Source organism: Rhipicephalus sanguineus, chromosome 9 (genome assembly GCF_013339695.2).
Source record: "Rhipicephalus sanguineus isolate Rsan-2018 chromosome 9, BIME_Rsan_1.4, whole genome shotgun sequence".
In the NCBI taxonomy this organism is placed as follows: domain Eukaryota; kingdom Metazoa; phylum Arthropoda; class Arachnida; order Ixodida; family Ixodidae; genus Rhipicephalus; species Rhipicephalus sanguineus.
The window spans coordinates 25,349,478-25,377,221 of record NC_051184.2 but is presented as its reverse complement, the minus strand read 5'-3'; the positions used below and the strand labels follow the sequence as shown (position 1 = coordinate 25,377,221).

Genomic DNA, 27,744 nt, shown 5'->3' with positions numbered 1-27,744 from the left:
TTATTTGCCATAAAATGGGTCTTTCTCTACAGTGGGCTTAAAGCAAACCACGATCGTATTTTAGACTGCATAGAAACATTCATTTCAGATAGTTGAGACATAGCAGAGGCTCTGTGCAACAGCTGAAATACTTGTACATGTGTAGGAAGTAGGTCTTAAAAATAGGGGCCTTTGATACTGCAACTGAAAAAAAAAAAGGCACCTGCTGCTTGCAGAATGGAAGCAAGAGAAGTGCTTTCGTATGACCTTCGGTATAATAAGCTGTCACCAACTTAGTTGAGCCTCAAACTAAGTTGGTGACAATGATATCCATGCAACAGCTTCAGCGCCACGCATGCTTGCAAGCAGTGTCGTGAACGTGCAAGTACAGCAAAGCATCCACAGTGAGAGGCTTTGTACAAACCATTTATTAGACTATATTTTATAATTTTTTTTACAATATAGCTTTTGTACTTTTTTTTCTTTCTCACAGTACGCTTATACAAGCACACACAAAAAAAGGCAGTGCAAAATCACTCATGCTTGTCTCTCTTCAAATACTGCGGCATGAGAAAACAAGCGAGATATGTTCACTTGCGAAAAGTGAGAGCACCGACACAGAGAAAAAGTGCTCACAGCTGCAATTACATAGCAACGATGTCCTCGGTGGATCGATGTTATGGCCATGGGACCGCAATATCAATCTGCTGGGGCACTGCATCGCTTCCATTTTCAGCACAGCGCATACTTTTTGATTCAAGCTTAGATGCTACTTCATGTTCATTTTCGCAGAGCTGTGTTGAAATCAGAACCGATTTTCAACAGCTTCAACCCTTCGACGAAGTTATGTTACAGAACGTGTTCTGGCAGTAATTGGCAAAAATTTTGAAAGAGCGACCACAGTGTTCACTATGGAAGCACTTATGCGCAAGAGCCTGCAAAAAGAAAAAAAAAGTTACATGTACACACACGGTCACACATAAGCGTTTCTAAGCCATTCTGCAAGAGATAAAATCTGTCACTGGTTCTCGCAGCAAGTCTGCAAATACAGAAGGCATCACAGCTATAGTCACTCGGGATCCGTCGGGGAGTTTTGCTTCATGGCTCTGCCAACAAGGAAAGTGTCACCGGTACAGCCTCTGCCGAAAGTTGCGAGGCCAGTTAACCAGCGAAAGTATGAAACTAGTTTTTGCTACAGGGCTTCTGCAATACACCTGGCACTAATGATAAAGAAGTTCGTCGTTTTTCCCACCACGAGTGGTTAGAGTTTGGTTCCAGACCATTTTATTAATGTCTGCCATAATGCCAGTTCAACACACTGACCAACTCACATTTACCAGATTTAAACCCCATCTAGATGGAGAGTATTCAGTTACACAGAGTGAATTGAAAAGTCAAAGCAAAACGAGTGAACTAAGCTTCTGAGCAATAACTTCTATGAATGTCTAGCAGCATTTTTTTTTTACTTATGCATTTCAGTGTCATTTGCCATACAATCAAGGCGGTGATGCGGGCTAGTTGGTTTGAATCACTAGTAAACATATTTGTAGCGCAAAAAAAAAAACCAGACGTAGACACAAGTAAGGAACACATACACAGGACGGGCGCTAGCGCCCGTCCTGTGTATGTGTTCCTTACTTGTGTCTACGTCTGGTTTTTTTTTTTTGCGCTACAAATATGTTTACTTGCCATACAAGATGTGCATAGGCAGCCAAATATTTTGGCATGCACTAGAACTCGCATATTCCTTAGCTTGAAAGCTGAAAATATTTTTCCAGCTAAAATTCGTAGCTTGTGTTTCTAATGCATTTGCTCAAACCTGCTATAATACCACCGGTGGTGCGTACTTTGCCGCAACTTCTGCAATAAACTGCATGGGAAAAAAAAAGCAGGAAGGGTGATTTAAATTGCACTGCATTGTCGATACCGCCACAGCACACTTTCGAATGCCTGCAAAAACAAGAGAAAGATTGCTGCGCATAGAAAATAACATCTCGCACAACTCTGCAGTACTTAAAAGCATACACACTGATTATAATATAGTCACTAGCTAAATAAAACACTTAATTCAAATTGTACAGCGGTAGTAAGAACTGCTACACTAAAGCAGCTTGTTTTTTCACTTTTTTTCATATCACCTCACACCAAAAACCATATGTACTATTTACATAATGCAAGTGTATTCACCGGTACCACTAACAGAAAGAGAGCCTGTCTACCCCCCCTTTTTTTTTAACATTTTCTAGCATATAAATGTCTTTGACATTCAGTTTAAAATACAAGTATAACTCATTGCAATACTAGGCTTAATAATGGCAGTAGGCATAGTACAAGAAGATCTCAGCGTGTTCCATGTTAAGACAACAAACACAGGCAAATAGTGCGTATAACCTAACCTAGAAGTGAACCTCTATACACCAAATACCATAATGTTACAACAAAAAGAGATGTCTAGTTCCAATGGCAATCACTAAAAAGAATGCACCTTGCGATGTGGTCATCGGCTCTCACGACAAGTATGGCACCCTGCCAGGATAACTTCCTCCGAAGCACGCTCGAAATAGTTTCGCACAACTTTACCGATAACAGAAAATGTCAGACACGTTGACAAACACACGCACACAACCCACACGAAAATAGAAAAAGACAAGTACTGACTGCAGCCAGCACCTTGGTAAAATATGTGAGGAAGACTGCGTTATCAGACCCACTGGTTGATACAACGAAAAGCTGCTATACTATGTATTCAGGTTTACAGAATGAGTAGCTGTGAAAGCTGCCTACTGTGTCATGCCCAAAAACAGAAAAAGCAAGACACATTCTTGGAGTCCATCACACATTTGAGTTTGCATTGATATATGTCTCGTCTATGCAGCGATCACCACAGAAAGACTAGAAGAATACATGAAAACATGTACACACTTCGGGGGTAAGAAATGACATCCCTTAGGGCGTCGCTGAAATTGCCTGTTTTGAGTATGACAATTACCCCTTCAATGCCCTAAGGGGTGTTGACATTGACACCCTAAAGGTGCAGTCGGAATTACACCCTAAACGGTGTAAAATGATGTTGCACAAAAACTACCATAAATTTCAAAATTTTAGTTTTTTTCTTTTTTTACCACTGTGCACAAGGCAGTTTCCTGTTAGGGGCTCTTTTAAAAGCATAAGATGTTCATGGCATTGCCAAGCACAAGGTTTACATGACAAAGCAAAGCCATGCAAGATTGATGGAAATTACTGTGGCGTAACAAATTGACACCTAAAAGGGTGTAAAATTTTACACCCTCTTTTCATTGGTAGGAGGAGAGAACAGACTTGGAAGAGAGAGCTCAAACAGACAAAACAAAATATAATTGACAAAGCTTGGGTAGAGAAGCCTTAACAGTAAAAGGAGGCAGTTCGTGATGGAGAATCATTCAACATGGCCGATGCATTTTCTTAACGAAAGTGGGAAGATCATGGGATGGTCATAGTTACACAAAGAGATACATCTAACAAGCAGAACTCAACAATAATTTTACGAAACACCAAGATAAAAGGCAGTGTTTGTAAGCCACGTTTACAGTTATGAAAGTTAGTTACCACCGGAAACCTTGTCAAGTGACATAGCAGAAAGTGCCTTACACACATAGCCGTTAACTTTCAAGCGAGTTGGCATCCTCAAAGCAAGCGTAATTCACACATACTCGGCACACGAGCACTGCTACACCATAAAAACATCAAAAACGAACACTGGGAAAAAATGTCACCTGGATGAGGTTTACAAGTACAAGTGCAGTTAATGTTTCTATTCAATATTTTCAAAATCATGTTCTCTTATTGCACAATATGCAAGCACTCTTGTGCAATTTTTTTTTTTTCAAGATTGTTGCATTTGACGTTGCCAGCAGCTAAATACATGTCTGTTGCAGTTATGTGTCCCCTAAATGTATATACTATTCTGTATAGGCTTCATAACTCAGGGCTGTGAGTTTGCGGCTAAAATATACAAAAAGTAAATTCACCGTCCTAGAAGCTTCACTGGGTAATGTACTCGACATTCACCATTCTTTAAAGCGAACACTAAAGACAAAACAATAAGTCAGTTTGTACTCAAAGTATTTTCTGACGTTTTCATTGATTTCGAAGTGATAGCTTATTATAAGAAAATAAAGGTCGATGTTCAATTTCTGAATTTGATGCTTAAACTTGAACATTAGTACATCAGAGTGACGTTGCAAATTTCGTAGTATCTTTTTCATACCTATACCACTGCGACTCTGTAAAAGTGAGCGAAAATTGCTAATTTTAGCTGTTACGCCAAAGAAGTCGTGGTGAAAAATCTACGACATTATGAGAGCTGGGGCAAGAATATAGAATTAGTGCGGCCACACGTCTCACTTTTTACGCTTGGCTGGCTTGCCAAGCCCGCTCTTCTAGTAAGCAACCTCTAAATGTTAATTTCCTAGTTTAAAGAGCTTATGTTTTCTCTTTAGTGTTCTTTCTAAAGCAATCACCGGGCGCACACCTTCCCAAGCATATTCCATCAACAATACATAAAGCCATCTGCAGACCCCTTCACTCTCACATTTGACTAAATGTGTCATGGCACTCGCTAGCAGTTCTATCACACTGCAGACTGACTGAAGCGTATCACCTACTCAAGGCCATGCACATATATCACTTCGACATTGGGTGGTGGCCACGTCAAACAATGTACAAGTAGCAGTGATACAATATTATTTTCATGGCTTGTGCCCTTGAAGCACTCGGTTTACTTTCACTATTTCAGAGCTTTTACGTCACTTACACTTTTCAGCTTTGCTTTCAAGGCTTCCAAAAGGCACTTGCACCTTACTATTTTTAACACTATCAACCAAAAGTAGAATACAAACTCTTGGCTTTAAAGCACTACTCAGTTGATTTAGCTATTGTATGAGACTCCTTGTGAAAGAAGTCATCCAGGACACATGGGGAAAAAGAGCTCACATATAAAAAACCACACTGCTTTTTTTTTCTAATCCATGCTTCTCAAAGGGTACCAGGTGTAATGATAATTTAGTCTGGCCCCAATGTTGGCCCTTAATAAAAAAACTGAAAGGAAACAAAAAGCAAGCCAGACGTCACGTGTGAATTAGTCCCTCTATGCTGCATGATGTGTGTCATCACATCTTCAGATGACGCCTCCCACTAAATGGTGTATAATTTTACTCCCCCAAGAAAGTGTTGCGATCTGCTAACAATCTTTCAATGCAGAGTCACTCTTCAGGGCAGCTGCTCCCCTCTTATCACATTGGCTGCCTTTCAAACCTTCTGATGTTTTCGTATCACTTTCATATCTAACAGGCAAGAGTCTAATGCTTACATTCACAAACATGCGAACTTGACACCCCTCCTTGGCCTTGAAAGGTAATTAACACAGGTAAATATAAAGCTCCTTGTTGATTCACATTACAGTTGTTAAAGAAGCAAGCCTGCATTTAAGCAATGAATCAGTCACTGCGATAAATAACGCTTCTTGGAGATTTCCATAACATGATGTTTGAGAAACGGACCAAAAGCAGGCATAGCAAATGCCCGCTGCAGTACTACAGCACGCCGATCACTGAAGAGAGTTATTGAACTGCAGCTACTTCATGTAAAAGGTGCAGCTTCTTTGCAAGCAGCGGTGTTCAAAAGAAAGTGTTGAGCCGAGGCTTGTATGCAAACAATGGTGCGCCAATGCTTTCACAAGTGATATCCACATATATAACTACGCTTTTTAGTCTCGCAAACAAGTCTCGGCAAATGTGAAAACCCACACACAGAAGTGTAGGACAGTCAGTTGAGAGCGTTCTTAACAGTTTGCATATCCACCCGTAAGCACTTCTGTCGCGCATGCGAGTTCCGGCAAAACGTTTGAAGCACAACCAGTAGTTCAGAATACATGCTCCATAACACTACAACACCAGCCTCAAGCAGGGAGTCCCAATCGTGTCGTACATCATTTACACACGTGGGCTCCTTTTGGCACAAACATTTATCACTACTACATACTCTGGTCACTTTTAATTAGGGAGGTTTAGCCTGTCCGCAAGCATACTGCCCTTTTGTAGTATACCATATTGCCAGAGACGTAAATGAGAGTGGTTGGCTTAGTGTACCATCTGGTGATGCAGAGGTTAGCCTGCAAGGACACAGGTATATAGTGGTAGTGAAATGTGTCGACACATTTACCTGTTGTTTTCCGGTGACCCGACTTTCACCAGCCAACATATGTTGCAGGGTTATTGCTCGGTGCAAGACGCGCCTACATGTTTTTGGAAGCTGCTCAAACGTTACTACCGTTTCTATAGCAAAATAATCTTGTCTGTTATTACAGCAAGCGCCAGCAACTATACGGAAATGTACGATGACACACATATTAAATACTAAATGTGTTTGACTGGAGATTTTTGAGGATCGACACTCGCGCTCGCTACTATTGTGTTTTGAGTGCTGTTTGTTATACTGGGCACAAGTTTGCCCAACAAGGAAGTCCAATCTTTACTAAAGCTTTTGGCCGCTCAGTTTCCCTGCTTTCTTTCTTATGATTTCTTATTTAGTTATAGGTGTAAATTTTTAGCAGTGACATATCCATTAACATGCAGCTTATGAAAAAAAAAAAAAAAGATTCTTCAATAACAGAGAACGTGTAACAATGAGACATATTTAATGCTCTGTGGTTGGACAAATAGACACAACATGTCGCTACCAACATTGCTGTTGCATTTCACGTCTCTGATAATATGGTATTCTATGAAGGCTGAAACGCTTGCAGACCCACTAGAACCCTCTATCGCGACTTTTCTCTTCCTGAGAGCATCCATTTCGGCCCGCTGGTACGCTTACAGGATGCGCTTAAAAAATTACACTTAAAAGCGTACTTTTTATGCTTATCCTTGTATGCTTAAAAAGTGCGAACCAGATGCGGACAAAAGGGCACATACGCACACGGCCACTGTGTGTGAGTTGTGTGCCTTTGCATCAGTGTCTGGTTCAAGCTTTTTAAGTGGACATTCTCTTTAAATATCGGTTCACATACATGAATGTTGGCTATAACATTCACCATTTGCATAGGCAAGGTAGTGTACACTTATGACAGATTCTCGCACTTCTTTTACTTTGTTTGGTGATGACATGATATCATCTAATCAAGGCAAAGAGAGAGGGGATAATTAAAGAGGCGCAAATGTCAGTAGGAAGAATAAAATTTGAATAAAATAGCTGCCTTGGTCGACCAGCAAGGCTTTATTCCATTATCGTCACAAGGGCAGCAGAGACCTAAAATGCCAGGCCAAAAGTCTTGCAGTTCTATGCAGTTATGCGTCCAGAAACACACTTGGAGGCTGTACAGGTGTGTGAAGTTGATCTGTACAATTAATTAAAACATAAATTTAATAAATCAATTTTGTTGTTTTACGTGCCAAAACTGCAATATGATTATGAGGCACACTGTTGGGTGAAACTCTGGATTAACTCTAACCAACCACTCAGGGGTCTGTAACGTACGCCTAAATATAAGTACACGGGTGTTCTTGCATTCCGCCCCCATCAAAACGAGGCCAATGTGGCTGGGAAACAGACCCGCGTCCTTGTGCTAAAAAATTCTAAAATACTAGTTATACTGGCTGGTATAACATGACAGCCAGCAATTAAACATTAAAATAAAATGTAAAATATGCTAAAACCTAAAACCACTGATGCAGTTTGATTATCGCAGATAGAAAAATGCAGCTTAGGTAAAGATTCACAAATTACCAATGAAAAAAAAAATAGCTTCTGCAAATGGCTGTGCAGGAAGAAAACTAGGCTTGTAGCCCTTGCCAAGCTTTGGAACTGAAGAGCAAGAACAAAACAAGCACAGCTTGCAGGAGCACGTCTGCAACAGAAATGCCCAGCAGAACCGTGGGAATTGGGAGGGTGTGGCCAACAAAACAAGCACATCAAAAAAAAAAAAAAAGGAAACAACAGTAAGAGAGACAGCTGAGAAGAGGTCCTTAGTTTTTTGCTGGGTTGCCTGCGGCCACTCGTGGCAGTGCTCAGACAACAACGGCGGCGGCATAGCAGCGGCTAAGCGGCATAGGCGTCGCCTTGGACCACATGCTGACCTCAGGGTCGTAGGTCTCGGCCGACTCCAGCGTCAGGGGGGGCCCACCGATTGCGAAAGGCCGGTCGTAACCCGAGGGACGTCGGCCGCCCATCACGTGAAGGCGGCCATTGACACCTACGACGGATGCACCCACACGTGCCATACTCATTGGGGGAAGCTCCGTCCAACGGTTCTGCAAACAAGTGGGAAAACAGGCTAGTCACAAGTCAGCCGTAACAGTGTGGCGTTTAAAAGGGCCCTGCAACACTTTTCCAAGTAATCAGCGAATGGCTTCATTATAGGAATTCATTGCCTCACAAATTGACTGTCGCAAAATTTTTTAGAATCTGTCAATTGTGAGCAGAGTTACAGGGCTTTGCCACTTTAAGCTTTCTTTTTGCTCCTTTAAAGGGGCCCTGCGACACTTTTGTGACTGCCTTATTTAGCACCGCAAATGCGTGTAGTTATGAATGCCGAGACGAACGCAAAAAGAATTATGTAAATTGGTGCACGAGAAGTGAAGTTATTAGTCCTCAAAGTTCAAAACTCAAGCAGACGACGACGAGAAACGTTTTTTTCGGATTTCACTCTCCCGCTGACGTCAAAGACCGGCTCCAATCACCGCGCGCGTCTTATAAAGACATACCGGAAATGTCCCCTCATGGTGGCCTTCACACAGTACATTGCTACACCTCTTTTTGACGGCGTTGTTACCATGCTTACGACAAACCACGTCCGTCAGCTAGCAGACGCTCCCATGATTTGTCATGTAGTGCACAAAATGAGTCTGGAAGACATAACAGACCTCGAGCGCGAGCTCTTGCGACGCAGTGATTGATTGCATGTCGTGCACGCCATTGCAAATTGAAAGTGCGTCGCTGAGCCCCGCGCAACGCGAGGATGGCTCCATGGGCCCAAACGAAACGCTAACGCCCGATGACGCGGAAGGCGTCGGCCGGTAAGCGTTTAGATTTTTTTTTTCGTTGACAGCATCACGCCGAATAGAGCGTTGCGTGTTTCGCAGGTGCCGGTGTGGCCGGTGTCGCTCGATGCCGCAAAAGACAAAACGCGGAAGAGTATCGTTTGATTACCATTCCACAACGCACCTAGCGTCGTGTTCGTTGTTTTGAAAATATATCAGTCAGACACAGGAATCATTTGTTTCTGAGAAAGCATAAAAAGGGGTTTTGCTCCTCTTAGACCTCCGTAGTATGACCTAGCTACCACCATATGAATATTGCACGTCACGTGTCGCGTCAAGCCAATCAAAAACGAACGGTCTTTGTCGTCACTGTCACATGACATCACGCCACTTCCTGTAACAGAAATAGCCGATGTGTGTCGCCATAGTGCGAAATTAAGGTAGTTTATCCCGTGAATTAAAATTATAACCGCTTCGATTTCGGCGTTGCCACTTGTGCAACAATATCGGTGCATTCCACAGTGCCAGAAGAACCGATGAAAAAGACATGCTCAAATTGTGTCGCAGGGCCCCTTTAAGCGCTTTCTCTCTCCTTTAGTACAAGCGAGCGCTCTGAAAGCTGCACAGGGGGAGGGGGCAATGACAAGGGGGCAAGAGGCTATGTACGTTTGACAGCAAGTGTCATGACCTTGAGTACTTTCTTTTCTGTTTTTCCTTCGAACTGCGGCTTACTTTGAATGTGATCGCGAGCGCGCGGATGGGCATGTGGCGGCATCTCGCGGCGGCCACGGTAACTACACAGCCTGTGATGCTCAAATCAGCCAATGGACACAGACTTGGGTATATGACACAGAAATTTGGGTATATGGCATCATTTGTAAAGAGAAGAGGGAGCGATTTCTAGCTGACTGAGAATTATTTGCAAATTCCAAGCCGCATGCTACACAACAATGTTTGGCTCACATGTTCTCAGGAGCCTCGACTATCCATCGGCAGCGTTTTCTGAACATGCTCAAGAAGTGTTGCAGGGCCCCTTTAAGGAAGAAGTGTTTCTTGACACTTCTTCCTTAAGCCATTGCAGTCCGAAATTTTTACCCACTTTCCGGCTGTTCCGGTCTGAAAATACTTCGCCAGTCTTGAGCTCCGCTAAAGCAAAACAATTACAGTCGACGTCCGATTTCCCGGACCCTCAAGGGACCGCGAAAACGTCCGGAAAAACGAATGCACGTGAAAACGCACCTTTTTGGTAGGTATTTTTCGCTGACGGAGAGGGTCACGGCCGGAGTACAAGATTCCCATTGCAATTCAGCCAATGCATCGTTTAGGTGGCTCTGAAAAGAGCCGTTTATATAAAAAAAAAAAAAAAAAACCTACGTGGCCGGCGCTACCTCATAGGTCAGCACTTGGGCGCAAAGAAGTCGCTTATTTTCTTTTGCACGGCGTTCCGCTTGCCCGCGATCATGTCTGCCTCAATTTCATTCAACATCATGTTGCTGCTGTACACCGATGACAGTGTCATCAGTGCTCGCGTCAACTCCGAGCTCGTTGGCTGTGTAGGAGCTGGCTCTTCGTTCTCGGTGTCGGAGTCGTCGGAATCCTCCGTAACTTGACGAATGATTTCATCATCCGTCAACTCCGCACATAGCTCGAGTTCTTTGTCAGCGTCGGCGAAGCCCTCAAAGGTTATCCCGTCTGCAATCGACATGCCGGCAGCGATCAGATCGTTGAAGGCAACGTCCGCGGATGGCAGTTCGTCACACATGCTGTCCACTTGGGGCGAGACGGCCGTCTTGGCGTCGAGTGTGAAGCCCGCGTGGCGAAAACAGTTCCGCAGAGTCTCTTGCGTAACCGCCTTCCACGATTCCGCTAGCATGCTGACGGCAGACCTGAGGTCAACAGCGTAGCTTTTCCCGCTGTCGGAGCAGAGCACCATGCGGCTGAGCACGCGTGATTTGTGATGATGCTTCAAGTTACGAATGACGCCTTGGTCCATCGGCTGCAGGATTGCTGTGGTGTTCGGCGGCAGAAATTCAATCTGTACAGCCTTTAGGTCCTTGATGTGGCCATGCGCAGCGCAGTTATCCACAAACAGCAGAACTCTTCGATTTTGCTGCTCGAACCTTCTGTCCAGCTTGCGCACGTACGCTTCGAATAGCTGCTGCGTTACCCACGCCTTCTTGTTAGCTTCATAGAGAACAGGCAGAGTTACTGCCCCCTTGAAACATCTTGGATGCTTCGACTTGCCTATTACAAGTAACGGAAGCTTCTCGCTGCCTGACATGTTGCTGCCAACAAGGACAGTGAGCCGCTCCTTGCTGTGCTTGCCGCCGTGGCAGGGGTCACCAGCAAATGCAAGCGTTTTCTCTGGCAGCAGCTTGTAAAACAGTCCAGTTTCGTCGCAGTTGAAAATATCATTAGGTGGAAACTGCTGAAGCAAGGACTGCAGCTTTCCATCCCGATATTCGGCGACAACGGAATCGTCGACGGCGCCGCTTTCTCCACACATCTTCTTGAACTTCAAGTCATTGCGGCTCTTGAAATTGCGAAGCCATCCATCGCTGAACTTGAAGTCCTTCACGTTCATCTGAAGCGCGAAAACCTCCGCCTTCTGCTTCAGGATGTCGCCTGACACCGGGATTTTCTTAGCGATCATGGCACTGAGCCACACGAGGAGTGCTTCCTCGAGCTGCGGGTAAACACCGTGACTCGCATTCTTCTTTCCAGCCCCGGTTGATTTGGCAGCCACTTCCAAGATCTTCGCCTTGTTTTTGATGAAGTCCGATACAGTTTGCTTCGAAATTCCGAACTCCCTCCCCACCTCTGCCTGCGACCGACCGCTTTGGACTTGTTTAATGATGGCGGCTTTCTTCTCCATCGTGAGCCTACGAGGGGGCTTTGTGCGCTTCGAAGGCGCGGACGAAGACGAAGGAGCAGTCGGTGCCATCGCTGTAAACGGCGAATCCGCTCGACGAAAAGCGCAGCACGAAACAGCTAGGAACTCTGTGGATGCTGAAGGCTGGGAAACGTGATCACTGAAGGTAGCGCGCAGCAGCAAACGATCAACCGCAGACACGACCGCAGAGCTAGCAGAGCTGACAAAACAACACATGAACAAACACAGTGAGGTTTGGCTTGGCTAAGCTACGGCTGGCAACGGATTGACACGTGCGGTTTCGAGGTTACGGCAGCCGCGGCGCGGTGCGGCGGTGCTGCTGGCCACACCTGCGATGCGAGTATGGTGGGTTCGAGGATACGAAAACAACTAAAATGGCAACGTCGGTGGTGACTTTGGGTACTTTGGGTCGGCGGTTAGCAGTAAAATGTCCGGGAAATCGGATGGCGAAGGCTATAAGCGTCCGGAATTTCGGACTTTTTAATACACTGACTCTATGGGGAACTTGATGGTGCCACAGATGAGTCCGGGAAATCGGGCATGTCCGGAATTTCGGGCGTCCGGGAAGTCGGACGTCGACTGTATACAAGAAAAACTCATCGGATGTTTATTTTTGCAGTTGATTTTGTGCCCAAGTCTTCCAGCGATATTTGGGCAGCGTGTGGTGCCTGAGAGTGGACCACAAAGGGTTAAACACTTCTCTTCGTAAGTCTTTGGTATCTCCCACCCACCTATCGGCTATCTTGACTGATGAGCCTTACACTCCAGATCTGCAGCAGCAATACAAACTGGTGCAGATCTGGAGATGCCATCTGCTCTGACATGTGAGCACGCTCTCTGTGCCAGCATGCAAAAAAAAAAAAAAAAAAAAACCAAGGGTAGCTCACCTCCTCAATGGAATAGCGCTCGACTGAGTTGAGCGCAGAGGAAACATCACTGCTGCCACCAACAGCGTAGATGTGGTCGTGCAAGACTGCAACACCAACATAGGCACGACGCTTCCGCAGCGGAGCCAGCGTCTGCCACTCATTGGTGACCGGGTTGTATGACTCAACGAGCGCAAGCTCGCAGTTGAGGTCATTGTATCCACCAATGATGTAGATGAGCCCTGTATAAAAGTAGTGACTCCCTTTCATACGGCATTTACAGATCTGCCGAAACATTAGCGCTCTTAGGCCAATAGAAAGCTGCTCTTGCCATACTGTTAGTTGTACTGTATTGCTGCAACATCTGTAGGGACAGCCAACTATTTCACACCCACTGATACGTATCTACCTTTTCAGCCAGGCAATTGTATAACTGTGCAATATGTATTACATTATTTATAACATAACTGCTGCTAAAACGACACAGAAATGGAGGAAAGAAACACAAACACGACAACACTGCTTAGCAGCAATTCTGTGTCATTCTGTCATTTAACGAAAATCATGACATACACCAAGAACCAACTAGACCACGAACAAGTCCTCCTGGTGTATCACATTAAATTGCGGTTATGACAGCTATGATGAGCGATGCGTGCTAGTGCTTGTTTGCATTGCGTTCTTCATGACGTGCTCAGACAACAATGCATTTCACACGTGTAAAATGAAAGTGCACTCTTTCTAGAAGAACCCACCGTCGTGGGCAAGCACCCCCATGGCATAACGGCCAACTGTCATCCGGCTAATTATCTGCCACGTGTCCAAATCGGGGTCGTACTTCTCGATGGTGTCACCAAGCTCGGCACCCACCCAGCCACCCACAGCGTACAGGCAGCCATCCAAGGCACACATGCCTGTACAATAAGGAGAAAGAAAAAATTTTTAGAATGCAACTGAAACATGAACTACAAAGCTTCCGCAGCTAAAAATAGAACACCGAAGTATGAAACATTTAAAAAACTGAGTTTGCAGGTAGACTTCTGACAATTACCCAAGAATGCTACCTCCTCAAAAGTGCAGAAACAGGCCACTATCAAAATGAAATGGTAGAGCTTAAAGGGATACACTCAAACCTCATTATAACAAAGTCACATATGCCACGAAAATAACTTCGTTATATCCGAAAATTCGTTATAAACGTTTATTCATAACACTGTATTTCTGACGAGACTATTCCTCATTTACTTCGTTATAACCCATAATTCGTTATATCCGTGTTCGTTACACCGAGGTTTGAGTGTATTGACCAAAGAGAGGAATAGATGTCGAAAACATTGAACTTCCACTCTGATGCCGCAACTGTTCCTATAAAGAGAGTTTATTCTACATATTTTAGGACAGCTGGCTCAGGGGCGTTCTAACTAGTACCTTAGTTACTCGCATACAGTAAAAGCTCGTTAATTCGGATTTCACGGGACCGGAAAAAATGTACGAATTAACTGAATGCCGAATTAACGAATAAACAGGAAAAACAATATTAAAATCAAGTTGCAGAGGCATACATTTATTTGCTGAAGTATTTTGTAATGGTCGTCTGCGTTTTCGCGCAGATTCCGGCTGACATTACAATTTTTCTTAACTCTTCCAAACGGCCAACAGCACATTACAATTTTTCTTAACTCTTCCAAACGGCCAACAGCACGCAAACTGTTGCAAGTGCTCAGGCAAACGTCCTCCAATATCAAAAGCGCCTCCGAGACTTCCCGTGAGGTGCGACGATGAGGTCACGACATCATTAATAATTTCTTGATCGGGCAGGAGACCAGTCGTGGCGACACAATCATCAATCGCGATGTAGTCCTGAAGGGTCATATTTGTGGGAAGGACAGCATCGAAGGTCAGGCAGTCATCGTCGGTGGACTCGGCTGATAACTCGTCGATGCCATCGTCAGCTACTGCCGCATGCTTGGGCCTCACATGTAAACACGGTCACAACGGGGAAAAATAAGAGAACTCCGCAAGAAGAGACGGTGCTGACACAACACAAGGGAAAATGGCGTCGGAGGCGCATTGGAGCGAAGAAAGAAGACGCCGACGTTCGGTGACGCTGCGATCGCCCCCACTAGTTGATGACGATGGCGATGTCACTCAGGTTTCGGTTTCGCTCCAGTGGTGCCAGCGATGCTTTACCACACTTTTGTGTAGCGGCAGCCGTCAGCATTTGTCCGAATTAAGCGGTGCAGAGCCCAATTCTGACGAATTAACGAAGGTTTGGTCCCATAGATTAACATGCACTTTGGCCAGGACCAATAGAGCCGTCCGAATTATCCGAATTTCCGAATTAACGGGTGTCGAATTAACGAGCTTTTACTGTACTGAGTGCACTCGCTTAATGACTGCATCCCCCCATTTCTCTCACCAAGAAGTGTGCTTTTTATTCTCCTCACACAATGATAGCATCCCCGATTTGCTACCTTTCTAAACCTGCCAAAGTTCATTTTTGCAAGGTTAGAAAATGAAAGAAGGCCCATTCCAATAACCAGCGCTATTTGTTACTCGTTCGTAACTCATTTATTCCAGCTATTCTGTGTGCATTGATTTCCATAAAATTAAAGAGGCCACAGTTGCTGGTTGCAGTGGCAACCGTGCAATAAAAAAATGAGAACTGCTCAATATCTTACCCCGCATAATGAACCCACAGCTCTAAATTTTTCGGTAAAAAAAAAAAGAAGTGTGTTAATTGTGCGAGCGCATGTGATAACCCTTTACAGTGGAACCTCGTTAATGCGTACCTGCCGGGAACGCCGCATAACTACGCACTAAACGGTAGTACGCATTAACCACCAAGTAAAAATTTGCATCTCCTCGCATACGCCATCGCCGCCAGCAAAGAAATAAATACAGTGCCACAGCAAATATTGCCTAAAGTACCCACTGCAAAGCTTTTTCTTTCTTTTTCCCAAACTGGAGAAAAGATTCTGGTACTCTCGCACGGACCGTCCGATAGTGCCGATAGCGCGCGGTGGCGACGCCAAGGAGCATTTCGTAACTATTACAGGGTCCGGTGTACGCAGTGACCAACCAACATAGCGACAGAACGGACAGTGTCGGCTTTCCGCGGTATATGTGTGTGCGTCTGTACCGCGGTCTGCTACTAAATGAAAACTGACACAGTTCCAGTGAAACGCGGTACGGCTGCGTGGAGCCGATCGTCTCCTGGCTAGTTGCGTGCAGCGCGTCGCCTTCCCGGCTCACGGCGTTACTGCCGGGCCGCCGGGCCGCCTGCTGTACCGCACGCGCGCATTTGTCGTGGGAGTGTTCTTCGTACCCACTTCGCTCCAGACCGTGCACAGATGCGGCGATGAGCACAGATGAGCTTGTTCGGTTAACGCGGCGATGACGAACTTCCTGCAAGCGATGCGCGCTCCGTGACGCTCTAGCGGTCCTGGCAGCGAACGGAAGCGTGGTCGCTCAATAAAAGCGCGCAGTATGGTTACAACAGCGCTACGCTTGCTGTACCGTACGCGTGCGTTTAGCGTGATAGCGTCTATGCAAAGAGGTTTCTCGTCGCCCACGACCAGCAACGCGCAACTCCGCAACGGCGAGCTGCTTTCGTTTCTACAAAGTGGCGCGCGCTTGAACACGGCCCCGCACAACGAGGCGGCAGCGATCGGCGGCCCAGCGCGTCCAGGTTGTCGCCTATTAAATGCGTGCAGTAGGCTTAAAGTAGTGCTGCGCCGCACGCGTACCCGAGCAGATATCTGAAGATACTTATTGTGATAAGGTTGTCGGCGATAAGTCATGCTGGCGCGTTCGTCGGTGGCCGCCGCCTCACCTTCGTTCTTTCCCGATGCTTACCCGCAAAGGCATCGCCGCAATCACGCGGAAGTCGGAATCAGTGATAGACCGATCTACGCACTTCTCGAAAAGACGGAAAACCTTTGGCGGCACATTGTGGCGTCGGGAAGTTTAGCAGCGCAGTAAAATTTTATGGGACAAAACGTTATCGCGGTACGCAGGGTACGCACTAACCGGTAGGCGTAGGGTGAAGCACTACGGCTTATGCGGTCAGCGAATGCATTAGGCTCTATGAGACTCGGTCGGGGATTCGTCGCAACTATGTTTTAACCGTTAGTACGCTTAAAGCGGGTACGTATTAACGAGGTTCGACTGTAATAGACAGCTGTGTTCTTGCCTTGCTGTGAGCACCATAGAGTGCTGTGCGAAGTCATGGTCACTATTTCCTGGTACCCAAATCACGAGCCATGACTGACAATGGTACTGTGACCACCTCGAGATGGTGGACCTTGAACTCTCTGCACAAACACAGCACTCCTATGACCACTCCTTCCCCAACTTCAGCACGCAACCATCAGCTTCAACAAAGCAGTAAGCAGTGAACTGACTACCTAGTGCAGGGCAACTTTTGCGTAGGAAGTGCGCTGACGAAATTTTGAGTGACACTCATATCTCGCACCATAATTGGAGCAGAGTTCCAAACACAATGTCATGTGTGTTCTCATGATTACAAAAAATAATAAAGATACTGCAGTTTTACATGCCAAAACCACAATGTGATTACAAGGCATACAGTAGTGAGGGAATGCAGGTTAATTTTGACCAACCAGGCACCTAAACCTGAGTACACAGGTGTACTGCGGTGTACTGCTTGCATTTCGCCCCCATCAAAGTGCGGCTGCTATGATGAGGAATCAAAACCACATCCTCGAGCTTAGCAGAGCAACACCTTGCCTGCTAAGTTACTACGGCAGGTGGAGCTTCTTAATTTTGTACTCATAGATAATAAATGATTTGACGCTACAGTAATACAAATGTGGCAATCAATCCTTTTCCATGCGGCAATTTTCCGTTGCTCACCCATCATGCAGCGAGGCTGGACCATTGGTGTGATGCTATCCCAGCGGTTTGCCACGGGGTCGAACACTTCAGCGCTGTCCAGGATGAGGCAGTCGCTCTCCCCGCCCGCGACATAAACAAGCTGGTTGAGAGCCGCGGCACCGGGCCCCGAACGCGGATGAGCCATAGGGGCAAGCGAGCCTGCCCACTGTCCCCGTGCGGGGTCGAAGCGCTCAACACTGGCCAGACTGTATCCCTCGCCAAAGCGCATGCCCGTGTGCCGGTGACAGCCGCCCAGGATGTAGACGCTCTTGCGAGCGCACATGCGAGGCTGCTGTTGCACGTCCACGACTTGTACCTGAATATTAGATTGTGGACCAAGGTCAAAGGATGCACATTCTTGGCCTTTAAAGGCCAGCTGCTACAGTAGAATCTCAATGATACGAATCTTGCGGGGTCACAAAAAAATTTGTATCCCCAAAGAACATAAAAAACTAGCATGTCGGATTAGTATACTACTATAGCATGCATAGTGTGCGGCAAAACAAAACTGGCGGACGTTCTTTCTCACTTATTGTTTCTCAGGGCTGCTCAAATGTCATTGACGGCTCTGAATATAACTGCCAGTAGTTTCTAGACGTCAGTGATCATACTGGTACTCTATCACTTCACATGCATATGTGTATAATTAAGGGACAAAATGTGCACCGTAAGAACCAAATGTTCTCGTATGCCCAACATAAAATTCTGCAGGGAAGCTCCTCTACTAAGTCCACGTTATCTGAAACTAGGTTTCTGATCAGGCGTAAGATTTTGTTGGCAGTTTGCCTCCATGACCTTGTCATTGGTATGAAGGCAAGTACAACATACAGTCACGAGTAATGTGGGAGGGACCACATAATTTTTGCCTGAACACCTGTTGCGCATTATGCATGAACATGAATCCTGCATCCTAAACACATTGTTAACAGCTCTCCGGGCACTGCCATATCGTGTCCTGGACTGATTGCTGAATCCAACACAAGACAGTTTAACCATAAATAAGAAAAAAAGAAAAAACAAAGTTCGGCTTATTCAGAATTTTACACAGTGCCCTTAGGAAAGAATGAACTATTGCAACAGACAGAATGCAGCTAGCAAGGCATGTATGCATGGTGTCTTGCATCTTCGGCAAAGATGAAAGTCCAAATTAACTGGAATTCCAAATGCACGCAACAGCACAGAAGCGTCAGCCTTCTTTTTGATAAATATAGGCAACTACGATTGCAGGTAGTCAAGCACCCAAAGTGAGAAGAGACAGCACACACCCTTACCTGACTGCTCTTTCCGTCGATGCAGAGCCTACGGTCTGGCTTGAGGTCTTGGACCAACTTGAGCAAAGCGTCATGTAGCTCCCTGTCGGGGCAGGTGTCGACGTATTGCTCCAGTTGCTTGCGCGAGATCACCGGGAACCGGATGGCCTCCAGAACGTCGAAGAACAGGGAACGCCGCTCTTGCACATTGTGCAGGATCCATTTCATGGTGGCGTCGAAAACCTGTGCCAAAAGAGGTTCGTTTCTTTACCAAAGATAATAAAGGAGTAATGACATGATCTTGAGGCACCCCAAAGTTATATTTTTTGTTTCCTTGGTACACACTGTCAATGCTCTCCATACAATGGAGCCAGACAGCATGCATAAAATGTTTTACTTTGATTTTGAAGTTTTTGTGGCCGGCATCTGCAAGCCAGCTCCACCACAATGGGCATTATCACGACGAGCCAACACAGTTTATTGCGTTTGCGAACTCTGCATCCTGCATTAAGCCTAAATAGCTGAAATCGCTGTTGGAGTGGCTGAGCAATTCGCTTATCGTTATTTACGTGCACCGTGTATGACAGCAGATGACAGGGATGCTGCTAATACGTCGCAAGCTGCCGTGACCGAATCCGAAAGAGTTTTTTCAAGGTAGCAGTGTTAAAAATATAATCAATGCATTCCCAGGCACTATGAAACTCTTTTTAGGGTTCTCAACAACTATGTTTTCATTTCGAGCAACAATCTGAAAATACTTAAAAATTCGTGTCGGTACTCCTTTAAGTTGTGGATTGCCGACTTGCATAGAAAAACATTGTGTTAAGGGCAATGATGCAAGGTCAACCTCGTGCGATGCGCACCTGAAATTCGTTATCGATGCTGAGTCCCTCGCTCTTCAGGAAGTGGCGAAGGGTCTCGGTGGGCAGCTCGTAGAACTCCTCTTCGTTGATGACTTCGGTGAAGCGCCTCTCGATGAAGCGCTTTGCCTCCAGCTTCAGGTTGGTGCATGCGTGCATCTCAGCAAAGCGAAAGATGCCTGCAGTATGAAAGCATTGAGCAATTTAAGCAATAAAAAAAAAACTATATCTAGGGCCTTATGTTGATATGCTTACAATAGGTGTTATAGTGAGTGATTCTGGACCACCAGTAGCTCTTAAAAATGCACTTTAAGTACATAAACGTTTTTGCATTCTGCAGAAAATAAGGTTGCCCACACATGAGATGGTTGGACGATACCCTTCAAGCTGTAAGGAAACATATCAGCGAGCTTAAAGAGCTTGTATTAAACAGACCTTACTGGTGTTCATACACCCATGCCATTACCAGGAGTAGTTGGTGATGTAATGGTAACAATAATTAGGTAAAGGTAAACAATTTCATAGAAACACATTCTTAAGAGTACTCAAGTTGTGTAAATGATGGGTAGGCTACCTGTTGCATATAACATGGCAGTGAGTGCTAAAGAGGCCACTATGCAAAGATAGAGGCCTGGCATAATGCTGTGCAAACTTTCAAAGCACTTCAGCCCATGAGACGCGAAATGCAAGCTAAAGCTTTTTCATTGGCCACTGGGCGTGTCAATGCAACGTTTAACAACTGGCTTTACCAGCTTGCTCATGGCACCCAAAAGCTAGCTTTCCAAATGAATCTTGCCCACTCACCCACACAGTTGGAAGGGTGCAGCTCCCTCTGAAGGAAGTCGCAGCACGCCTGAACCACGTCGGCGAGCCTGAACATGTTGGCGGCTGCGAGCAGATCCTGGCAGTTGTCCCGCGTTATCAGGATCTCACCTGCGCAGGATACAGATAACGATCACGGCAAAGAAACGGGTGTTCTGAAGTACAGTAAAACCTCGTTAATTCAAAGTCACTGGGACTGTGAAAAACTTTCGAATTAAGCGGGTTTTCGAATTAACGAAACATACAAAAAGCGGGATGCAAGGAACTTTGAATTACTGAAAGTAATCGGAGGTGGTCCTTTGGCCTTCTAGTTTGCAGCTCCAAGGGTTGTTTTCCAGCAATACCCGGTCCCATTTTCACCGCAAACCCTGGAAAACGGCGGGCCTCGCTGCTATCAGCGCAAAAAAAAAAGGAAAAAAAAAGAAAAAAAAAGAAGTCTCGTGGTCAGCTGAAATGCGTGCCTGCGGAAAAAACGGCGCGCTTCACTGCAGCACAGTGGTGACACGCGGGCAGCATGTCACCTGCTCCTCGCAGCGTCAGCGCGTCATGATGCGATCATTCACCCATTCTTTCTGATAAAATAAAGAATATGATAATGGCCAGCGTGACGGAATCCGCGATCTGTTCTGGCTGGAAAACATGACCATTGAAGTTTTCGAACCGAGTTTTCGAAGTAGGCGTTACAGGCAAGAACTCCGCCAGCAGTGCAAATGCGCAAATTGCCGGAGCAACCGCCAGTCGGAGGCTCGCATACATCATGAATTCCGTCAGGTCGTCCTTTATTATCTTTTCTTTTCCCAAAAAGAATGGGTAAATCATGACGCGCTGACGTTGTGAGAAGCATGCAACATGCTGCCCGCGTGTCACCACTGTGTTGCAGTGAAGCACGTCTTATTTTCCGCAGGCGCACGTTGTAGCTGACCACGAGACCGCGTTTTTTTTTTCTTTATTACTCTTTTTTGCGCTTGCACCAGCGAGGCTGGGTTGCTTCAACTGCCACTCATTAATATCGCTACACTGCATTGCCCTGTGGCTCCTAATGGCCGTCGCTTCCACAGAGTTGCGGCGAAATCGGGATCGGGAATTCGCACATGGCACCCAAAGTTTTCGAATTAACCGGGCTGGCGCTGGCCGCCGCTTCAAAATATCCACTCAGATTTACACTGCGAAATACGGGACCGCAGAAACCCTTCGAATTAAGCGGGATTTCGAAATAACCGAGTTCGAATTAATGAGGTTTTACTGTACCACAAAGATGCGCATGCATGATCTAGCGTGATCCATGACCGAGCACCTCAGGTAGCCAAGTGGGTTACCCGAGGTGGTAGTTTTTCTGTGACAATTCATATGCCAACACATACTCATGCATACATGGCATGGTAAAGCAGGCGTATACTACACATGCACAAGCAGGATGAGAAGATTAGAAATGTCGATTACCAGCTGAAACATGACACAGTGGTGGAAAAGAAGTCAGACAAAACCTATCTGCACATGCTCAAAGGACAGAACACACACAGACAGGAGCCAGGAGTATTCCCCCTAATACTCTATTTTTGGCTGCGCAGGAGTGTTGCACAACGGAAGAGTGTCTCGGCACATTCCAGTTCGAGAAAATGCTCACCACAAGCACTGAAATGTGCCTAGACATTTCTGTCTAGGCACATTGCTAAGGCATGTGCGAAAGTTCTAGTGTCACCAGAGTAGGCAAAGCTTAAGGGAGTTTAATCGTGCAACTGATATACTTTCTATTGTCCCAATTGGCTCTTTCTTCGCAACCTATCAGTTTTAGCACCATTATGGTCACTCTTACAGCAGCATTTTCTCCAATTGTGTGACACACCATGGAATGATGAGGAGTTGCTGAGCAAGGAATGTTGCTGCAGCCAGTATCCTCAATTCGTTCCCTTTATCTCTAAGCAACAATAGTTGATCTATAAATATAAAACACATAATTGCATTCCTATAATACATTTCATGGTTCTAAAACCAGTATTTAGACAAAAATTTTGACTTCACTTAATGCAAATTCCCCTCCACTGTACGACTATGCTCAAATTATTGCTATACAAGAAGGCACAAACATAAAGGTTGTTTTCCTGCTCCCTTCTAAATATACTTGGAAGAGATACTGGGCGTGATATCACATGCCTGTGTATACACGAGACATTCCCGCTGAATAGGACAATTCTTGAACTACAGCTTCTACAGCCAATGCTAGGGCTATTTGGTCTAATCCCTTTGTATACAACACAGAGACTAACCTAAAAAAGTACCGCGATAACGGTGTCTGATGAAATACAGGGACTGACTGAGCTGTGTCATTCAGTTTGTGGACTAATTAACATTCCAACTGCCCTCTCTGTCTGCAGCCAATATTGCCTTGTATTGCTGGGAACGATGTCACCGAACTACAGCTTTAGTTCTCAAGGCTTGTTGTTGTTAGCGTGGCCACATACCTACACCAATGGCATGTAGGTAGAGCAGTAGGCAATACCATGCATAGCCAAGTAAAACTTCCAAGATTTGTTTAAATATGATGGTGTTATGAAAGAACTGACGAGCCGACAGTACAGAGCCTAAGCACAAATGGCACTTTATGACCACTCACCTGAATATATGAACCCGAATAGCAGATCGGCAATGGTCGCCGACACACCCCGTATCTCGACCGTGCCGCGATCCGCCTCCACAAGGCCAGAGTGGAACATGGCCGCAAAGTAGGGGCAACTGGCTGCGAGGACCACGCGGTGCAGCGCAAACTCCTCGCCATCCACTCGCAGAGTCACATCACACAACATGCCACTCTCGCGCAGTTCACTCAGACTGCTTAGCACTCGTGAGCCGTACTCCCGGCTGCGGAAGAGTCTCTGCTGACCACCGGTGCCGGTGTTTCTAGTGCTGCCTCCGCTTCCGCCGCTGTCGCGGTGGTGGCGGCGGCCCTTGGGCCGCCACGAGAGATTCGTCGACGATGGTGGCGGCATCGCCAACCTGGAGAAAGCATTTGTCTACTTGAATACACCTCAAGGGCCAGGGAGTGTTACGGAGGGAGTGGGTTACGGGATCACTGCAATATTAAAAAATCTAAAGTGGAATCTCCCTGAGCAGTAATTATCCAAGATATGCGCAACATCACATGGCAGCCGCCAGATGCGAAAAGCGTAATGCATGGTAATGGCACGCATGACTATTTCCTCTTGTGGGCGTTGGACCCAGAGGCATTTTCTAGGTTCATGCGGTTTTTCTTGCATTGTTAAATTACTCTTTCACAATATCAAAAGCACCACGCCGAAAAAGAAAATGCATGTGCCGCCGCCACCTTGAAGTTTCCACACAAGTTGCCGTGACGTCATAGATTTTGACAGCGTCTACTTGGGCCTATGTAGGTACTAATTGGCAAAAAGTGAAGTGCGATGTCTTCTAAGGGAGTCAAGAGACTTACCATACCAAATTTCCCGAAATTTCGTTGAGCCAATGTGGCAAAATACTAAATGACACTTTCAAATCCATGACGTCACCATCAGAGATTTCGGCAGGAAGTTTAAGAGTGAAACTTCTGACAGTGACTTTCTCATCTATTAATAAACCTGTCGTGCTGAAATTAACAACATTACAGTTCTAAGAGTATAATTTATCAGTCTCAACTAATTTACTGTTGCCCTTTAGTGTCCCTTTAAAACAACAAAGCCAAGTGTGTCGAACCAGAAAGAAGTGTGTGATCATAGTCTTGAATGATTTAAGTGTATGCTTGGACGAGTCGGTACAACATTTGTAGACAGACCAGCGACAAATGTTCCCTTGAAAAGTTTCTTCTGAAATTCACTAAGCTTATTTACATACAATTTGTACCAATTGTATTTTTTGCTCTAGGTCCGCAAAGGCAAGTTTCCATGCAAATTTTTCCCTATAACAATAATGAATGGTTGACTGTAGAGCAACAAGGCTCTTATGATACAAGATGATAAAAGAAAGTAGGCTTGAAGTGATGAGTGTCGCTGGAGCCAATGTTTCAACTAGTGAAGCTGTATTCAGCAACTGTTGCTTCCCTAATGAAGACATGTTATTTTGCCGAAACATTAGCACCTGCAACATTTCTCTTTCAACAACTTCTTATGCACTTCCAGAAGAATAAAGGCTGGAGACCTTGACAATCATGTTGTCTACACTGTGCCACAATGTCAATAGAACTATGTAGATTCTTTGCAGAATGCTACAGCAAAAAAAAAAAAAAAAAACCAAGAAACACAGAGACAAAGGACAGCACATAAAATCCACCATCTATGATGCTTAATTGGTCTTTTCAGGCCAGATTAACAGACACTAGCTAGCCCACCAAGTTAGACCTCACTCAAAAAGCAAGTTATAGCAGTGTAAAAGGTAAATAATATAATCCACGTAGGAAAAATCCACACACAACAACAATGTACTTAGCACTGCGACACCTCTATGATACACTACCTGTCGTAACACAGCTGCAAATCACCTGTTGCCTGTACGTCTTTCTGTTGTGAGGCACGCTTAAATGAAACGTTAAAGTGAAGTGTATGATTCACTGGCAGAGCTGAAAGACTTGCGTCCAATTTCACTGTCATTAAAGTCATATTCGATGGCTCACCTGCAATGACAGCTGCCAGAGTACGGGCACGTCACGCATATATTCACTCGAGAACAACGTCATAGTAATGCTTAGACAACGCTAGAAAACGCTGTAAACGGCCAGTACACGCGCTGTCATGTCCGTTTATTAGTTTATTTTCGTCTTGCTTTCGTAGTGCTGCGCAGGCACTATTACAAACACGAACCAACTTTCGGTTATTCAGCAACAACGTCCATGCATGCTAGGTTTCACTAGCCGACGTCAGAGGAAAACAGCTGTATGCAAATGACGTAAAACTTCAGCGTCTGTGCAACGACCGCGTTCTTGCACACTCGGCCGCTGACTGAAAGATGCTTCTCGTTTCGTAACGCGAAATTTGATTAACGTGTGCGAACTTTAATTAATAAACTACACGTCTTACGAAACAGCAGCAGACAGGTCGCATAGCGCTCATAGCTCGCGGGGTCTCGGCTACCTCATACCGCACGCGCCAGCGCCCAGTAACAGCGCAACGCTCATAAAAGGAGCTCAACAAGCACTACAAAAGAGCGGCCCGCTTTAACCTCGCCTAGCTACCACGCACCTGAGCGCGCTGCACGTCTTAAAAAGAAGGCCTCGACAAAACGAAACGCGAGGTCAGACGACGCATTCGCGAAATCGGTGTTTAACAAGATCAATGGACAGCCAACAGCTCCGAACTACTACGAAAAATAACCAAGCGCGGACGACACGGTTCAAAGGCAAAACAGCAAATAATGCCGCTGCACTGCAAGCGGCAGTGCATAGTAAAAAGTGAAGCACTGGCTTACTGCATACCTTCTCCGCCTAAACTTGTCTGTATCGTGATGTAGTTATCGCCGGGGATTAAAGTCGGGTCTAGGCGGTTGACAACAAACACACACGCTCTTCCAAGAATAGTCAGACGGAAGGAAGCACAGCTGATAGACGCACATCAGGGAAACAAGACACGCACACACACACACACACACAACCAAAAAAAAAAAAACGTAAACAACCTGCGTGAGCCGCCCGCTAGGCGGGGACAAGGAGCAGGCTTTGGTGAAACGACAGGTGAAGCTCGCTGACTAGGCACTGCCGGGTTACCTTTAAGTCTTCCAAAATGCTCGATTGAGACCGGTGAACTCATGCGACGAGCTCTGACGAGCGCGCATCACAACTTGCCACAGGCTGCCCACAGCAACAACACCGCTCCGGCTGTGCTACAAATGGTGGCCATCACATTCGGGCGTGTTCATTGGCTGAGTCGCGAGAATAAACCAGGTCACGTGAACTCTCTGCAAAAATATTGACGAGAGATTTCACCAGTCAGTGAAATTTCTAGTAGTTAAATTCAAAACATTCTGTATTCAGAAATTTTTTATTAGCTAACTTTTTTTGGTTTGACCATACAAACGAAACCGAAACCACATTGCCGCGCATCAGCGCGCGCAAATTTGATTTTGCGCGAATAAGTGTGAACATTGTTTTACGAATTGTGTATCACGAGGAATCGTGCTATGTTTAATCAGGTTTCCCTATAGATAACCGCCACACGTTTTTCTTGCTCCATAAGCATTGTAATAAGCATGTAAAATTGTTGCACACGCAAATTATGCTGGGTGGCCCTGTTTTTACAGCAAGTTGGCTTGCCCGCAATAAGAATCTTCTTGCAAAAAAGCCAGCCTTCGGTAGTTCACTCGAAATACGAGACGTAACTAGCAGGAGCGAAACGCCGATGTTTACTGGCGTCAGACGTACAACGAACGTAGCGGAAATTCTGTGCCACGACAATCACTGGCTAGGTGGAAAACGCGGGTGATCAACTTAATTCGTAGCCTTTTCCCAACAACTTCGTTCATTACCCTCTGTACCGCTTTGTGAAGTAAAGGTGAGAGCCGCGCAAGGCTTCCGTGAAACCCGCCTAAACAAGGTCACGAGTCTTGTACAAACATTGCGCGGTATTCCATAAAAAACCATTTTTTATCCTTTGGACAACGCAACACGGCTGCTACGTTTCCTTCCTCCAAGGTCATACGATGCATTTTTTTAAAATTTACCCAGATTTACTAAAAGCAAAACGATGCCGCAAAACTTCTCAGTAAGACAAGCATGAAGCTCCGATGACAACGATTTCGCCACGAGCAAACAGTTAAAGAAGGTAGCCACGTTGTATAAAATAGACGTTGGGAACGATAGCGTTGCACTCCTTACTAAGCGCAGTTCAGTTGATATGTGGGGCACAGGTAGGCAAAAAAAAAAAAAAAATTGGAGCTCACTCAGACTCACTCAAGAAATATACTTTGCTCTGAGGGCTCATTCGGACTCAGACTCACCAACATTACTCCGCTTGATTCACTCAGACTCACGGCTTGACCTGAGTCTGAGTGAGCCTGCAGGAGTCGACACATGAGTCCGTTAGCGTAAAATTAGCTTTTCCAATCATGGTGTCAATCCTCCTTAACGCCAATATCTCACATAATCGGTACTCTACAATACGCCTTTTTATCTTGTTCCTTCACACGCGAGTTATCAGCGGTTTCAATCCAGCAAGGACATTTTTATGA

At 45.6% G+C, this 27,744-nt stretch overlaps 1 protein-coding gene across 3 annotated transcripts; it reads right to left on the bottom strand.

The window, feature by feature from the left end:
- Nucleotides 1-387: 387 nt before the first annotated feature.
- On the bottom strand, nt 388-26,422 carry LOC119404790 (actin-binding protein IPP). 3 transcript variants are annotated; one of them, XM_037671457.2, is made up of 9 exons: nt 26,285-26,422; nt 23,195-23,574; nt 20,566-20,694; nt 19,765-19,940; nt 18,923-19,144; nt 17,631-17,967; nt 13,508-13,666; nt 12,774-12,994; nt 388-8,264 (listed from the first exon to the last, which is right to left on the bottom strand). In XM_037671457.2, exons 2-9 carry the CDS (start codon nt 23,565-23,567, stop codon nt 8,022-8,024), a joined length of 1,860 nt encoding a protein of 619 aa, XP_037527385.1. In that variant the 5' UTR covers nt 23,568-23,574; nt 26,285-26,422; the 3' UTR covers nt 388-8,021. The 3 variants fall into 3 exon arrangements, with proteins under 3 accessions (XP_037527385.1, XP_037527384.1, XP_037527386.1); XM_037671456.2 differs by having other exon boundaries at nt 26,197-26,402; XM_037671458.2 differs by lacking the exon at nt 26,285-26,422 and adding an exon at nt 25,997-26,152.
- Nucleotides 26,423-27,744: the final 1,322 nt, after the last annotated feature.